This window comes from Papio anubis, chromosome 6 (assembly GCF_008728515.1).
Source record: "Papio anubis isolate 15944 chromosome 6, Panubis1.0, whole genome shotgun sequence".
Taxonomy (NCBI): domain Eukaryota; kingdom Metazoa; phylum Chordata; class Mammalia; order Primates; family Cercopithecidae; genus Papio; species Papio anubis.
This window is the reverse complement of record NC_044981.1, coordinates 120,579,256-120,596,471: the sequence shown is the minus strand read 5'-3', so window position 1 is coordinate 120,596,471 and position 17,216 is coordinate 120,579,256. Positions and strand designations below refer to the sequence as shown.

The 17,216-nt window shown below is 35.9% G+C and overlaps 1 protein-coding gene across 1 annotated transcript; it reads right to left on the bottom strand.

Annotated features, from left to right (window-relative positions):
* Positions 1–1,869: 1,869 nt before the first annotated feature.
* NMBR (neuromedin B receptor) lies at positions 1,870–16,102 on the bottom strand. The gene is made up of 3 exons (XM_003898099.5): positions 14,666–16,102; positions 5,093–5,441; positions 1,870–2,271 (listed from the first exon to the last, which is right to left on the bottom strand). The coding sequence occupies exons 1-3, from the start codon at positions 15,085–15,087 to the stop codon at positions 1,870–1,872; spliced, it is 1,173 nt and encodes a 390-aa protein (XP_003898148.2). The 5' UTR covers positions 15,088–16,102.
* Between the last annotated feature and the right edge of the window lie 1,114 nt (positions 16,103–17,216).

Genomic DNA, 17,216 nt, shown 5'->3' with positions numbered 1-17,216 from the left:
GTTCACTACTCGGGTGATGACATCATTATGAGCCCAAAGCCAGAATTATGCAATATACTGATGTAACAAGCCTACACATGTACCCTCTGAATCTAAAATTTTTAAAAGGTAATAATTTGCACAGATAATCCTCTACCTGCTTACTTTGTTAACAGAGCTACTAAGTGTTGACTGGATCTCCAAAAACAAAAGCTCCATATTTTTAAGTTATTTAATATCTCTGAACCTCAATTTCCTCATCTATAGAGATAATAACAAGACCTTCTTCAGAGGTAAATTTACAATGAAATTAACAAAGCCTAAGTTCAGGGGTCTCACATGATCTGTTGTTTCTGCAAAATTTTCAAAATCATGTACCCTTTCAAATAAAAATACCTTACCCAAAATTGCATAACTTCATACCTTGCCAAAATTAGATCCTTCTCTTGTTCACCTCAGTGATTATATTGATGACTAAATTAGATAGTACATGTAAAGCTTTAGGACTATGCCTATAACATAGAAAACACTTGATTAGTGTTCACTATCATTATTATTATCAAATATTTTAATTTGTATTTATTCTAATTGTTATATACAATTGAATATGTTATATCTTAAATATCATGAGTTGTGGGTGTTTAAGGAAAAGCTTAGTATACTAATAGAGTCTTCTCAATTCTGGAAAAAGAAATAGTATGAAATATATTTATTTAAATATTAGATTTATTGATACATGCTTTTAAAATGGTAGTTTTTAAAATGCAATCAATACATTTGCATTTTCCTAAAAAAAAAAAAAACACATTCATTCAGAGAAAACTGTGGTATCATGCAGGAAAAGCAGAAAAAAACTGCCTAAGTGTCATCCCACATACTTGTCAGTTGGATATTGCAAGAGAGGATGAGTAAATGGTTGAACTCACCGGAATTATACAAATCTTATCACATCTATACAAAATCGTCCAAATATTCAAGGATTTAGCAATATACTAAGATGGCCATGCAAGCTTATGAGTTGTAGTTTTGCAATTTGAGACATATGATACCTATTTTACATTCATAATATAAATCATATTCATATCATACCTATTTTACATTCATAATGTAAATCATATTGATATCATACCTATTTTATAATTCATAATATTAATTTCATTATATCTGTTAATCACATATAAGTTACAGACATGAATTATTTCTATAAATTATGATTAATCACAGAATCACAATAAATACTGATGTGATTAAGCTCCACATTTGAATTTTTTATTTTCTTCAAATGAAGGATGTGTGTGGGTGTGTGTGTACATATATGCATATATATATATATACACATACACACATACGTGCAATAGTTGTGAATTGAATGAAATTCACCAGGACAATCTGACTTGTATTTCAAATAATAGGAGTTTGAATATTACCTTCACTGAATCATTGAGTCAATATAGAAATTTATTTCATGTTTCGAGATAAAATGAACCCTAAGAGAAATATGCTAGAATTGGCTTTAGCAACAGCCTAAATACTAAAGCAATGTTAAATTATACATATTGCATTGGTTTGGGGAACATTTTTAACGTGAAATACATATAATGTACATGTGTGTATGTGTGTGTGCAAATACATATATATACACACATATATGTATTATATGTAGTAATTTAAAGTCTTTTCTCATATTCTAATGATTAGGAAATGAAAAGAGAAAAAAATAAAGTCTAGTGTAGAGAAAAAATGTCTTGCATTTTCTGAGTCAATCACGCAATTGCCTAATAAATTAGCTAAGCAACAGCAAGAATAGGATAATTATTTAGTTCTGATCTGCTGAATACAAATTTTAACAGTTACTAAGTTCTCTCCAGGTAGTGAGTTGAATGGCCAAAATCACAGTGCCATTTCCTGCTTCATGCTGTGCCCATTTAGTAAAACAGAATTGGTCACCATGTTCTTAGCATTGCTTTTCAGAGATGTCATACGCACCGCTGAAGAGCTGAGTAGGTAGCTGATTCCACTCTCCTGATAGGACTTCCTCCCACAGCAGAGTTGGCTGTTGAAATGCCTCCTGAAGCTTTCACTGAGTAGGTAAAGAGCAAATGGGTTGACACAAGAATTGCAAAAACTGAGAACCCGGGCAACTAAGGTGACAATCATGTGGCCTAGAGATGGATCAATCTCATTATAGTTGAAAGACCGATACATGTAAAGGATGTGGTTTGGGAACCAACAGAAGATGAAGCAGCCCACAAAGACAAGCACAATTTTAGCCAGGCGTTTCCGTGTTTCCATCTGCAAATGTAAGAAATTAATCCCATTGGTTAAAGTGAAAATGGAATCAGCCACATCCCAACTTTATCAAGTCGGGAAAGAGCAAAATTTACAGCATGATAATACATCCAAAATACATAAATTATTTATTTTCCTCACCAAAATGGTAATGGATTTTAACAGTTTGAGAAAGTTTATTTTGGTCTCTACATTATTTGCATTAAAAAATATTTGACAGCTTATACAAAACTAGGTGGTAAATTAATAAATGCTATGTCTTCATATTATTTATTTATTTTCTTTTTGCTTAATGCCTCATTGTGTGTAACATAAACATAAATCATTTCTGTTTGTATTAAATCCACTAAATGAATAAATCACAGAATATATTCAAGCTTTGACGTTTTAAAAAAATAAAGGTGTTTCAAATAGGAAATATTGATCTAATGAGGCAGGGCTTGACTTTTTTTTTTTTTTTTTTTTTTTTTTTCCTTTTTTGAGACAGAGTCTCGCCCTGTCGCCCAGGCTAGAGTGCAGTGGAGGGATCTCCGCTCACTGCAAGCTCCACCTCCCGGGTTCAAGCCATTCTGCTGCCTCAGCCTCCCGAGTAGCTGGGACTACAGGCGCCGGCCACCACGCCCAGCTAATTTTTTGTATTTTTAGTAGAGATGGGGTTTCACCGTGTTAGCCAGGATGGTCTCGATTTCCTGACCTTGTGATCTGCCCGCCTCAGCCTCCCAAAGTGCTGGGATTACAGGTGTGAGCCACCGCAATCTGCCAGCTTGACTTTTTAAAACTACCACTCCATAGGAAAACAAAACAACTTGAGATTTAAACTCCTGACTTACACAAATCAAAAGCATCTGATATAACTGTGAGTCCTGTAAACATTACTGTATTGTCACATTTACAAATAAAAATAAATTTTCCTTCTCCATAAAATTTACATATTATGTTTACTGTTTCTAAGAGGGTACTCAGGAATGTAATAAATAAACAAAATTCAAAGATTGGGCATCAATATTTTTTAATCTAAAAGCGATTTCCTAACTTCAGTAGTTCAAGGGGTAGCTTATATCTGTCTAATTTGTTTAAATATTTAATTAAGGCAATATGAAAGTGGAATACTAATTTATTGAAAGACATTCGTTGTAGGTATCATAATATCTTCTGAGTGAATACTATTAGTCGTCAACTAGAATATTCCAAAGAAGACTGGAAAGGTTTGGGATTGGAACACATCTAATGGTAGGTAGCAGTACAGGGGTGATGGAGGAAGCAGAGAAAGGTGCAACTGAAGAGGACCCCATGCCAGGAAGCAGAATGTGATATTCCACATGGATCCCAGTGGCATAAGTTACGCGACCCAACAATCAATCCTAAGAAAATCAAATGTGAAATTTATCTTTCTAAGCAGTGTCATCCCTTGCAGGTGGAAGATGAGTGCAAGAATGTCACAGTGGTCTATACTTGGAGATTCGAGTGCACAGGCAGGCTGTTGGCATTGAGATTATTTCTCAGCAGATGTCAAGACCCAGTTGCCCTGCCAGAGTTTACAGGTCCCAATAGGGAAATTCACGAAAACAAGGCAGACAGGCCAAGGCCATTAAAAAATTCAAAAGTGAAGCAAGGGCTGTGTATATGAGAAAAACTCAACTTTAGAAACCAAAAGCAAATACTCAAATACCTAACTGAGATACAGATTGGATCACAGGGCTCAGATAATATAACTGATTGTATAAAATAGAAAGCACAGTGAGACAATGATCTGAATACATTGCCTCACTGATGCCAAATATTTAGGTAAAATCTCTGAATTTATCAATGCCTTCAATAATTGGGTGATTTTTTAAGTCTTTAAAGCTGATATGGATCTTTGATGCTGATGGCCACCAATTCATAAAGGTTACCTTCCATGCACGAAATCTTTACTAGTTTCTGCTGCTGCTAACATACCCAAGGCCCCAGCCTAATGTTCCATGTATGTTCCAGTAAATTTTAAATGATCTGTGATTCAATTTCTTTGCTTTGAATTTGGAAACAAGCATCAGTAACTACTCTGTACCTGCAAAACCCATTAGAAGTTCTTTTCTAGCTGTACACAAATGTGTAACCAGACACTCTTTCTCACAAGAACACTATTTCTGTCTCTTTGTGTATTAACACAGTTGATTTTTACCTTAAATTAGTAGTGCATATTCTTGAAGAAAGAAAAAGTACATAAGGTGCATGATGCAATTTTTAAATGAGCATATTATCTTTGTAGGGAAAGTTACAAATTTGAGTTGGGTCACATATTGCTTCAACACCAGCCCACCTTTGGATTGCACCTTTGGGTTCCTTTTCTGCTACTCCTGCTATTCTCCTCATCTCTCATTCTGACTTCCACCCAAATGCCATCCCCAGATCCCAGGCAGTGTCCTATAGTCCTTTCCTGGTGCATCCTTCTTCTATACTCCCTGCCATCCTTAGTGGGTTAATGGGATAAGAAACAAGAATTAAATTAATGTATGCTCATATGTGAAATTTTTCTGGTTTATTATGTTGTTTGTTACATAAAACTCTGCATGTAAAACAGGTCTTTCAATACATTAATTTCTAATGGTGGAATGTCAGGTCTTATCACAGATCCAGATAAATGATAAACTGAACCTAAGTGGGCCTTTGCGGGGCTCTGGTATGACCATATATTAGAGATCCCCACATATCCCTTCTACTTAAGGCCTGTGAAGGCCCAACTCTGTAATCATCAGTCATAGGATTAAAAACCCACAAAATAAAACAATAATAGCAGTTACTTGTTCTGACCAGCACACCACCAACCCACACCTACCAAGCTTACCTGTTTTTTGGTATGTTCATTGTATTCTCCAGGAAGATTATGTGCACTCTTAATTAAGGTCTTTGCAATATGATAATAATAAATGCTAATAATAGCAAGTGGTGTGAGGAAATAGACCAAGAAAATGAGTACTGAATGAATCTTTGGATGTAATTCATCTGTTTGAGGGTAGGGGATACATGCTGTGAAGCTGCTATTATCCAAGCTACTGATGCGTGCCACTTCTGAAAACACTGCTTCGGGAACTGCCAACAACACGGAGACCACCCAGATACCCATGGCCTTCACACAGGTCCACAGCACTGCCCCTGACGTCTGCATGTCCATGGGGTTAACGATGGCTCTGTACCTGGGAAAATGATACATCTCAAGTTATTCCAGAAAGAAAGAAAGGAAAGAGAAAAGAGAAAGAAAGAAAAGAAAGAAAGAAAAAGAAAGGAAGAAAGGAAAAGAAGCAAAGAAGGAAAGAAAGAAAGAAAGAAAGAGAGAAAGAGGAAAGGAAAGGAAAGGGAAAAGGGAAGGAAGGAAGGAAGGAAGGAAGGAAGGAAGGAAGGAAGGAAGGAAAATGAAGAGAAAGACATCCTGCTTAGTAAGAGAGATTCTGTCTTTGTAGCTCAAATGTATTTATTCCCTGGCTGCTTAAAAGTGTATGTAAGACCTAAGATTCCTGGTGTCTCTCAGTCTACAAGTCATTCCACTACTTATTAGCACAGAAAACAGGAAGGGAGAGAAAAATATTTTAAATTGGCATTTCCTAAATCCTAGTTATTTCATTTCCAAAATCCTGGACATTTGTTTACCTCTTAAATTCTTCTAAATCTATATATGTTACATCTATCATAATATATTGAATACCAAAATATAAGATGTTCACAAAATAATGTTATTCAATCCTTCCTTGATACTTTCCCATAACTTCTGAGTGTGAACCCTTTCACTCTTTTTCTAAAGACATTAATGAATTTTAGAAACTAATCTAGATTGGTCATACTGTATTTTGACAAAATAAAATAAATAAAAGACTAATCTAGATTGGGATTTTCTCCATAATCCAATAATAAGGACTGAAAAACTTGAAAGCAGAACAATATTTTGTCTTTATAGCTCAAATTTATTTCATGTCAAGATCCCATAAAGTTATTTTCTCCTCTAACCTAAAATATTAATGACAATATACCAGCAATGTACTAGTGATAAAGGAATCACACTCCAGGACACAGTAAACAATCCAAAACTTTCTGCAGCTAACTCAAACACACACATTGAGTAAGGCAATGATGATGCAAATAATTCAAAATGGTATGTAAAACTCGAATTTTTTATATTTCTCTTTAAAGTATTTCAAATGATAATATACCTAGCAAATAAGATGCAGTACCACATGATTTTAGTTAGACAAATCTGAATTATTACCCAATCTCTGACATTTTTTGGAAAATCACATTTATCAAGCACAACTTCACCTTCTTCTTGATTTTAATTTCTAAGATATTCTGTAAGCTTTACTTTCCATCATTTTTTCTGAATTTTAAAATTTCTATCATCTTTTGTTGATATAAGTTCCTATAAGTTTTTTTATGTTTTCAAATTTTTTTATAGTGTCCTATTCCTATGTTATATGTGCACATTCTTGCCATATATCTTTTTTTTTTTTTTTTTATGACAGAGTCTCACTCTGTCACCCAGGCTGGAGTGCAGTTGCCTGATCTCAGCTCACTGCACCCTCCACCTCCCAGGTTCAAGCAATCCTCCCACCTTAGCCTCCCAAGTAGCTAGGACTACAGGCATGTGCCACCAAGCCTTGCTAATTGTTGTATTTTTGTAGAGACGAGGTTTTGCTATGCTGCTCAGGCTGGTCTCAAACTCCTCCTGGGCTCAAGTGATCTGCCCACTTAAGCCTCCCAAAGTGCTGGGGTTATAGGTATGAGCTACTGCAACCAGCTCTTGCTATGTATCTATAAAACTAATATAGAAATAAACATTTAATCTCTTTCCAGCCTAGTTCCAGATTTGTTTGTTTGTTTGATCTCTTTGTACTGTAATCTCTCCCAATAAATTTGCATTATTATTGACTGACAATTCATATTTAAGAGGAAATTACCAAAAAAACTGATTGCAATTTCTTTTTTCTGTGGAAGAAGACAAGGAAAGGGCAGAGAGGTTATCACTACAAAAAGATCAAGCCTTCTTTCTAGATTATCAAAAACTGTGAAGGGTATTCTGAACTTTCCTCCACATATTTAAAAAGGAGAAGAAAATGTCACTTCTCTACCTCATATCTAAGCACATGTACTATTGTAGAGGTACTGTCGTAGTTTACTTGGGCTGCTCTAATAAAGTACCATACACTGGGCAGCTTATAAACAACAGAAATTTGTCACAATTCTCAAGACTAGGAAATCTAACATAAAGGCATTGAGAGATTCAGTGTCTGGTGAGGGTCCCCCTTTTTTTTACATAGATGGATCTTCTTGCTGCTTATTCAAATGGTGGAAAGGTCAAGGGTCTCTTTGGAGTCTTTTATAAGGGTGTGAATCCCATTCATGCGGGTCCCACTCTCATTACCTAATCATCTCCCAAAGGCCCACCTCTTAATGCCATCATCTTGAGGAGCAGGATTTCAACATATGAATTTTGGCCAACATAAACATTCATACCAAACAGGCATTATAACCATAAAAGATATAGAGAAATTTTAAATAGAAATTAAAACAATAAATCTCTCATTTTGATAAGATTGCTAGAAACGGATGCAAAAATCTTGGTTTAAGGAAAGCAAGAAACCTAGCAGAAATGTTGGCCTTTCCAACAAGGAGGATTATGAGCCACCTCCTGCAAGAAAAGGATAGACCCCAATGATAGTCTCTAAATGATACACATTTGAATAAAAGGGCAGAATTGAAAATCCTACAAAAACAGAATTATAGTTGAAAATACTATAAACACTTACCAAAATGTTATTAGTACTGAGACATAGCTTACGATTGTTGAAGAAAATGTTGTATACCAACTGTGTGTATCTTAGAAAGAATTAAAAAGCAAAAATTAAAATGAGATAGTGCAAATTAATGTGGGCATGTTTTATCATGCTTCCTTCAAATATTTATAGAAATGTGAGGAAAAGAATTTCTTAGCATAAAAAGTGTTTCACTGTGTATATTAGCATAGGAGGTATGTGTAAAAAGGTATATTTTCCCTTACAGATGGTCTCAGGAGGATATCCCTAACTGAAAACTAAATACTAGAGAATTTTGATCAAAAGGCATATAAAGAGAAAAATAATCACTATTCATGTATTAAATCTCAATAAACAAATAGATTTCTTCATCAATTCTTATTTTGGATCTCGTTTGTAACATCTGCATAGTTTAAATTTTAATGTAAAGAGATAATTACATTTAATCATGAAACAAAATACCTAATAAAAATGGGATCTTTTTTAGCTCTTATAGAGTCATCATAGCATCTCAAAAATCTCCATCTACACTAATCTTTCTAATGATGCTACCCAAAATTTCTTTCTTTCTTTCTTTTTTTATTAAACTTTCATCTATCAGGCAAGGAATAGGTCCACAAAAAGTCTGAGTGTAAACTGTATAATAAGAGAAAGGTCTTGCTCACTGTTATATCTCTAATACATAACACAATGCCTGGCCTGGCCAATAGAGTCCATAGGGTCTCAATAAATGGTTGAAACTATAGGCTGAGCAACAAGGAGATCCTTGTTAGGAGCAATTGTGGTAGGAGTTGTTGGGTATTATGTTGAAGTGGGAATGGCGATGACAAATGGAGACTGAGTCTAATCCAGTGATGCCTAAAATGCATCAATATTCAGAAAAACCTAGAGAAGTAAAAAAAAAGAGAGAGAGAGAGAGAGAGAGAGAATATGATTAGGCTTCTCTGTAGACTTACTAATGCAGAGTCCCTAGAATGTGAAGTGTGGGATTCTGCATACTAAGATTTCCAGGTGATTCTGATGATAAGCTGGGTTTAGAAACCATGTTTTAAGAGAGTTGTGTGCAACAGTGAGCATCTTTGCCACAGGCTTCCAGCAAGGCTGTCCAGTGCAATGGGTGCACATTCAGCAAAAGAATGGATAGTATCCAGAATCCAGCAGAAATTAAGTATTTGAAGAATCAGATGCCTGCTCTTTAATTATGATATGTCACATCATGAGGAAGACATGAATCTTATTTTGCAAATAAGGAAAACACCACCTTATGGCCATGAGTTTTGTGCTGTTTTATCATTTTTCTCCAACTAAAACATTTGGATGTAACGGATACATGGTTAGCACCCAGGAACCATAAACCCAAGCCTGATGCAATCCCTCCTTATTTGTAGTGTGCCCCAAAAGTTTCAGATCAAGATAGATGGATAATCTTCAAAAGCTATAAGCAACATATAAATTATGGCAATATTATGAATCTTGTGAGAATTATACAGTGCCTTTCTAATTCAGTGTGTGAAATTACTTCTAAGTATAAAAGAAAGAGATAAACTAGAAGTGTTCAAGATCAATGAGTAAAAGATATCTAATTTATTCGAGTCAAATATAATAACCTTTATTCAACAATAAGCCCTGTAAATTCAAATTAAAAACTAATAAATTATGTGCAGAAACTACAATGGATTCTGTTTCTATGGTTATATAAAAATAACAACAGAGCATTTGTTATGGAAAGCAATTTTTTCTTTTTGAAAAGGCAACTAGAAAGCTCTCAGAAAAACCTATGACTCGCATTTAGTGAAAGTATGGATCATTTTATATTTTCCAACTTTTCTTTTCCCCACCCTTGATTTCCTCCCTTTTTAGTCCTGCGGTGTGTTGTTTGTATCTTTATTTTTAAGCTGCCTTAAATTCTCCTGTCACAAGTTTGATATGGTTTGGCTCTGTATCCCCACCCAAATCTCATGTAGAATTGTAATCCCCAGTGTTGACAGAGGGACCTGATGGGAGGTGACTGGATCATGGGGGCAAATTTCCCTTTTCTGTTCTCGTGGTAGTAAATGAGTTCTCGTGAGATCTGGTTGTTTGAAAGTTTGTAGCACTTCCCCCTTAGCTCTTTCTCTCCTGCTACCATGTGGAGACATGTTTGCTACCCCTTCACCCTTCTGTCATGATTCTAAGTCTCCTGAGGCCTCCCCAGGCATGCCTCCTGTACAGCCTGTGGAACTGTGAGTCAATTAAACCTCTTTTCTTTATAAGTTACCCAATTTCAGGTAGTTCTTTATAGCAATGTGAGTAATACAAAGTTGAACAAAACTAAGTTTAACATAAATAAGTCATCACTCTAGTATTATAGGGTGAATGTGAACTATTCTTCTAAAGAGTTAGAAGCACACTCTTGGTGCCAATCTCACTACCAATTAAGAGACTGAGAGGCAAGGGCTATGGAGCAAAGGAGAAAACATCATCTCCAGTCAGGGGCAGCTGGTTAACCTGAACCTGAGCTTCAGTTAGGAGTTTTGATGAGAAAGCAGCAAACAGTTAACAGCATGCCCTCCCACCGCTGGATGAAGACTGATGGAAAAGTCCTATGAATCCTAGGGAGTGTTAGACCCAGGGCCTGTATCCAATCTATTTCAGTATCTTAACAAATAATTACACTCAATAGAATGTCTGTTTGCATTGATATAATATAAAACTAATATTAATGATTCAAGAATTTGTCTACTGATCTAGTTATGGAATAAAATCTGATTATCCTAACCAGCGCATAAAAACTTTGATTTTTTATTAATAATTATTAATACAATAGAAATTTAATCAGATTTGGTAAAATATTATTTTTACATTTAATCCAACATTGGCTATTTGATATCAGAAAAAAATGTCACCCAATACATTAAACTAATATTAGTTTATTTTTTATAGTTTTTATAATTTGTATTTTAAAATTTATAAGTGCATTTTGGTTAGCATATAAGAAGCCAGAATAAAGAATTGATATCTAATTTTATATTTGTTAATACATGAAATTATAAAGTTTACAGTTTAGCACTAGGAATCTGTGAGAATTTTTCCTATGAAGGAAAAAGGAAAACTCCATTCCTAAGAGTTATTAGCATTTTAATAATGTGCCATCAGAGGCCAAAAGGTCTTCAAGAATCAAATAAATAACATTCCAAATTTGGAAATGCAGCTACTCATAGATAGAGGAGATCACTATAACACCAACCATAAGTAAATATGGCTTATGGGGCGCCACCAACCTGATGTCACAGCACACACGTCCCAATACTCCACGGTGGAAGGTGGGAATGTGTGTGTGTTTGTGTGTATGTGTGTATGTATAAAACTGTTAGAAACATCATACAACATAAAATATAGAAATACTTTTAATCAACTACTTTATGTAAACAAGCAAACAATGTACATTTTCAAAATTGTAAGAAAAATGTCTATCAAGATAACAGTAAAAAATGATAATAAATTAAGATCACCACTATCACCACTTCATACCATGCACTGTCTCTCCTCCAGCCATACTGGTTATGATGATGTGCCTCTGAGGCACGACTGCAGTGGGCACAAATGCTGTTGCCTAGGGATGTGTCTGCTGAAACTCCTTGGAAGAGTATGGAAAGTCAAGGATTAATAATCACAGACACCAGTCAGGCGCGGTGGCTCACACCTGTAATCCCAACACTTTGAGAGGCCGAGGGAGGCAGATCACTTGAGGTCAGCAGTTCGAGACCAGCCTGGCCAACATGGTGAAACCCTATCTCTACTAAAAATACAAAAATTAGCCAGGTGTAATGGTGTGCACCTGTAGTATCAGCTACTCGGGAGGCTGAGGCAGGAGATTTGCTTGAACCCAGGAGGCAGAGGTTGCAGTGAGCCAAGATCATGCCCCTACACTCCAGCCTGAGCGACAGAGCAAGATTCTGTCCCAAAAAAGTAAAATATAATAATAATCACAGATACCAGTGTCATCTGACCACCCTTTGGCCTTATCAAACAAAGTGATTTAGGCCTCGAGGTGGATTCAAAATATTTGTGTTTTTCATTTTAGTCTCTGCAATCTAATGATACTGACATCTGACATCACTGAAGTATAGAATAAGAGTATCCGCTTCACGTTAGAATATGCTTTCTGAAATCTAATTATCTTCCTGATTTTTACTATGTACTGTGATCTCTATTTTTTAACTCTCTACTGTTACTTTATTAGGCAAAGACACTTAGGCCATGTATGAAGACAGGATACATATACAAATAATTGAATTTATTGTTTAAAGACTCTAATAACAGAGTTTTGTTTATTTGTTTATTATAGTTTTATTTTTGGAACTACTACTTAATTTTGAATTCAGGGCACTTTTTTATTTTGCGGTTACATTTTATGATGCTTTTTCACTGTAATAAATCTCATGAATCAGCTCCTGTACTCTTTTTTTTTTTTTTTTATGTTTGGGTGCTTTGTTTTAAACTCAACTTTTAAGTCCGCAGGTAAATAAAAAATACTATTAGTAATTTCTTACACCCAGAATTGTAATAATGTGGATTAATGGTGAAGTGTTCAGACTTTAAATGGCGTTCAAACATGTTGGCACCATGATGGCTAGCTGTGTGATCATAAAAATGGTACTGAATTTTTAATCTCAGTTTTCTTAGCTTTAAAGTTTTTAATTTAAAAATAATAGTGCCTATCTCACAGCGTTGTGAGGATTGAAAAATCACACACACACAAAAATAGCACTGTGCTAAGTGCAATTAATCCTACAATTGATTCCACATCCACAAGAAATGTAAGAGGTTATCAAGTACTAATCAACTACTGATTGCTATGCTCTAGAAGAAAAACAGAAGTGTAGACAATATATAACAAACCATTTCCAACCCATGTTAAGTGAATCATGGAAAATATTGCATAACTTCATCAACAGTTACTCAGGTTTCCTAGTTTATATTTCCTGAACACACTCATAGACAAGTGTAGCCTACAGACCAAGTAGAAGAGGCATCTCACTTTTCCTTATCATTATTACTAAATTATTCATTCTGTATTCATGGAGTATACGACACACAAATGAAACAGAAAAAGTCAGTAAATATATGAGGATTATTATTTTTCTCTGATCTTGGCCAGGGCAAATTTACCTGTGTAAATCGTCATGTGTCGCCGTGACAATAGATTGTAAAACCTAGTGTGAAATAAACTCCAACCCTGGGTCTTATTACCAATGCCATGTCTTTAAAATGAAAGCATAATGATAGTAATTTAAACTATTGTGGTTGCTAATCATTAAGATTTATTCTAATCATTAAGTAGGTTTTTTAAACTTTCTAGGTAAAATAAGATTGCATAAAGAGGGGCAGCTAAACTAGTCATGTTTTTGCTTTGGAATTCAGAGAAAACATTTTAAAAGATAATAGAAATGCTGCCACATAAACAAAATTAGGTACATAATTTATACAAAAAGCACCTAAATTTCCAGGAGTGTGGTTTTCAAGAAAGTGAATCACTTTCAGTTTCTCAAGTCTCTGTTGAATGTCGTGTTTCCCTCAATGAAGATTAACTCTTCAATGCCAAAGTAATATTCCAGTATTGTTGCAAATACCAGGAAATTCAGATACAGATTCATTTTTCATTAGCAATTGAATATGTAAATTAAAGAGGAGAGTGAATACCAACTTAATTATCCAAGTTAATTGTTTATCTAAATAGTTTAAGTCAGTCCTCCACTCCCACTGAGGCAATTAAAGCACAGCTCCATGTAAAGATAGCTAACTTTGCATTTTCCCTCACCCCTATCCAAACATTCCCTTCTGCTTAAATGGACCTGGAGTCAGGAGACTTGGATTTTCCTCCCTTGTCTTCCATTAGAAATTACATTCCCTGGGCCTCAATATGCACATCTGAAAAATGACAAAGTTGAACTAGTTGATCTGCAAAAAGACACTTCACACCCTTAACATATGTGAAAAGCAGATTTAATATCAAAGATGTATTTTGGGTACCTATCTGTGGGGGAAAAAAAAAGTCTCTTAGCTTCAGGTATTAAGAAGAAAGTGAGAAGTCATCTGCTTAAAGAATATTTATTAATGTAATTGGTTTTACTTCTACGAAATAGTAAAATTCAGTTAATAAATGTAAGTAAGTTCTCCTCCTACTTGAAAAAAAATCAAAATTAAATATTTCCCTAATATTAAGCAGACATTCTTACCTATTAGATTCTTATTCTACTGCATAAAGGAAAGTACACTTACAAGATTTTAAGCACACACAACAAGCTTCAACAAGATACTCTTTTGCACATTTTTTCTATAGCTTTTCTATGAAATAATATTCCCTAAGTGTCAGGAGTCAGACTAGGATATGCAATTTTAAATGCAATTTTGTTTTTTAAAACATAGTAATTTTCATATATTTTTCCAAGCCTCACATCTCAGTCCATTTTAACTCTGTTTACTCTGCTTCCCAGGTACACACTCTCTCCCTCTCTTCCTCTCGACACCCAACCTTTCCTTGCGTCCTTCTGCCAGTAGGTGCATTCGAGTGAGTCTTCTCTCCCCGCCCCTCTCCACGACTTTTCCAAGCCACCCACAGCTACCTGTGCTCTTACCTGTCGGCGCTGAGGGCAGTGAGAGTGAACACGGAAACCCCCACGGAAGTGAGCTGGATGAGCGGGATCAGTTTGCAGCCCACCTTGCCAAACATCCACTCGTCGAAGAAGTAGCGCGAAGCGTCCACCGGGACGCAGGTGAGCAGCAGTAGCAAGTCCCCGGCCGCCAGGTTAGAGATTAATATGTTGGGGACGTTCCTCATGGCGCTGTTGGTGACGAAGATCTTCACCAGCATGATGTTGCCCAGCAAGCCCACGGTGATGATGAGCAGGTAGAGGGACGGGATCACACAGCGGATCACCAACTCCGCGGTAGTCCTGTCCGAGGCCAGCAGGAAATCCCTTTCCCACCTCTCTGGAACTGAACCGCTCTTGTTCGCGCCGGAGGTCACTGAGAGGTTGGAAAGAGACTTAGAGGGCATGATCTCCTTTCCAGCAGAGTCCCCTGGAGGTTTCACGCACTCCGGTGCCCTGAGGACTGCACGCCCACGATTTGGGTTTAATCGATGTTCCTCCCTTTCCCCCCTGCAATTTTACTGCCCGCGGGGCGCGCGTCACTGCGCCCCGTCCGTAAGCGTTCAGGACCTGGGGAGGGTTCTGTCCACACACTCGGGAGCTCCGCTTCTAGAGGGAGTAAATGGCTCCGGCTAATTCTGAATTTAAATTAAAAAAAAAAAAAAAAAGCAAAGCGGTTGCGTCTTTGTTCCGTATTCAGTGGTTTGTTCTCACGGTTAGCTAGGGGAAAACAGCCTTTCAGGAACAAGGAGCTGTCCCTCGGGGATCAGTAGAAGCACCTGCCCGACTGTTAGCCCAGAGAAGCGGAAGTCATCCTGGAGCTGTCCAGCGGGCCGCGGCTGAAATCCTGAGAACTAGCGCGGGGCCACCCGCAACCTGCTTTTCCCACAGCTTTGCTCTTGTTTGTGAAGTTCCTGTTGTATTGTGTGGAACCGGACGGGAGCTCAGTTCTCCGTGTATGTGTGCGTGCCCCTGTATACATCCATCCTCACCCGCCTCCAAGCGGGAGGAGCCCCAGGCAAGAACTTTGGAATCTCTGAGGATTTAAGTGCTGAGTTGGCAAGTCCCTAATTCTGAAACACAGAATTTAGGGGGAAATAAATGAGTGCCAAAGAATAAAGTTCATAAATAAAATCCTCTCGCTACTCTTTTTCTGATCATCTACTTTTCTTACCTAAATGTGAAAATTATTTCCTATAGTTGGTGTAGTATTTTTAAATTTACATTTTATCGAATTATAACATGTATAACGTACACATTTCTTAATCGTTCTGCTTTATCTAACCATCATTCAGAGCCCACAATCTAACCACCTTCTCCCAAAATAACCACCATTTGGCTTGTTATTAGATATGTGTGCCTCCTATTGAGCATCGTATAAATTGAATCATTCAGCATACCCTCTTGTGTCTAGGTTCTTTCACTCGACACCATATCTATGAGATCCACTCATGTTTTCTCAGGTGACATTTTTCATTACCGTATGCTATGTCATTTTATAAATATACCACTGTTTGTTTACCTATTCTATATTGATTAACATTTGGGTTCCTTACAATTTTAGCCAATCTGAGTAATGTTTCTATGAACATTCTTTTACGTGTGTTCCGGTGCACATTTGAATAAATCCCAGATGTGGATTAGTCAGGTCATAGAACTTGAGTACGTTCGGCTTTACTGGAAACTGACAATTTTTCAAAATAAATTACTATATTATTTTTTCTTTGGGAACCTTTCTTGACAATTTTAATTGTCAATTCTATCTATTAAGACAGAATATATGTATGCTTATGATTGAGTAATGCCATTTGTAGATATATATTCAATAAACATCTGATATGCTGTTTTAAATAGGCTGTCCCTAAAACAAAACAGCTTCCTAAATCACCACCATCTGAGTCTAATGTAAACTGATCAGAAACGGTGGCTCAGTTCTGGAGCTGGCTAAATATCACTCTTCATTAGGGAAAACATTTGGCTAGTTCTTTGTTATTAAAGGATAAAATTGAATAATAGCATTGTAACTAGCCAGGGACTACCTATGATGATCTAGCCACAAACTGATAAAATGTGTATATATGCAACATTATTTATATATTAAGGAACTTTTCCAGATATTGCCCACTAAGAGCACTGTCACCTCATAATTGAATTAGACAAGGTAAACATTTGCATTGTAATCAATTTTAAGTTTTGTGTTTTCTATCTCAAATGAAAGTCATTTTTGTACTTTTCTGGAATTTCACTACATAAAATAATTCATTATAAAATTAAGATTAGTTAAATAGAATATTAATATATAAATATCTTCAAATATATAAATATTCTATAGTTATAAAAATTATGCACATATGTAGAGGGAGAGGGAGCCAGAGAAAGAGGGAGAGCAAGGAAATTAATATTACATATAGGTTGAGAAATGTGTCTAGGAATTTTATCTCCAAAGTTATTTGTTTTCTTTTTAACATCCAATCTTCCTATACAAAGTAAATTACTAGAGCAATCTTCTAATTATGAAATGTCTAAAATTCAAACT

Coding starts and splice junctions, on each gene's coding strand:
- NMBR (XM_003898099.5), bottom strand. CDS start 15,087: ATGCCCTCTAAGTCTCTTTCCAACCTCTCAGTGACCTCCGGCGCGAAC. Junction 5,442..14,665: donor ACTGCCCTCAGCGCCGACAG/GTAAGAGCACAG, acceptor TCATTTTCCCAG/GTACAGAGCCATCGTTAACC. Junction 2,272..5,092: donor ATGAACATACCAAAAAACAG/GTAAGCTTGGTA, acceptor TTACATTTGCAG/ATGGAAACACGGAAACGCCT.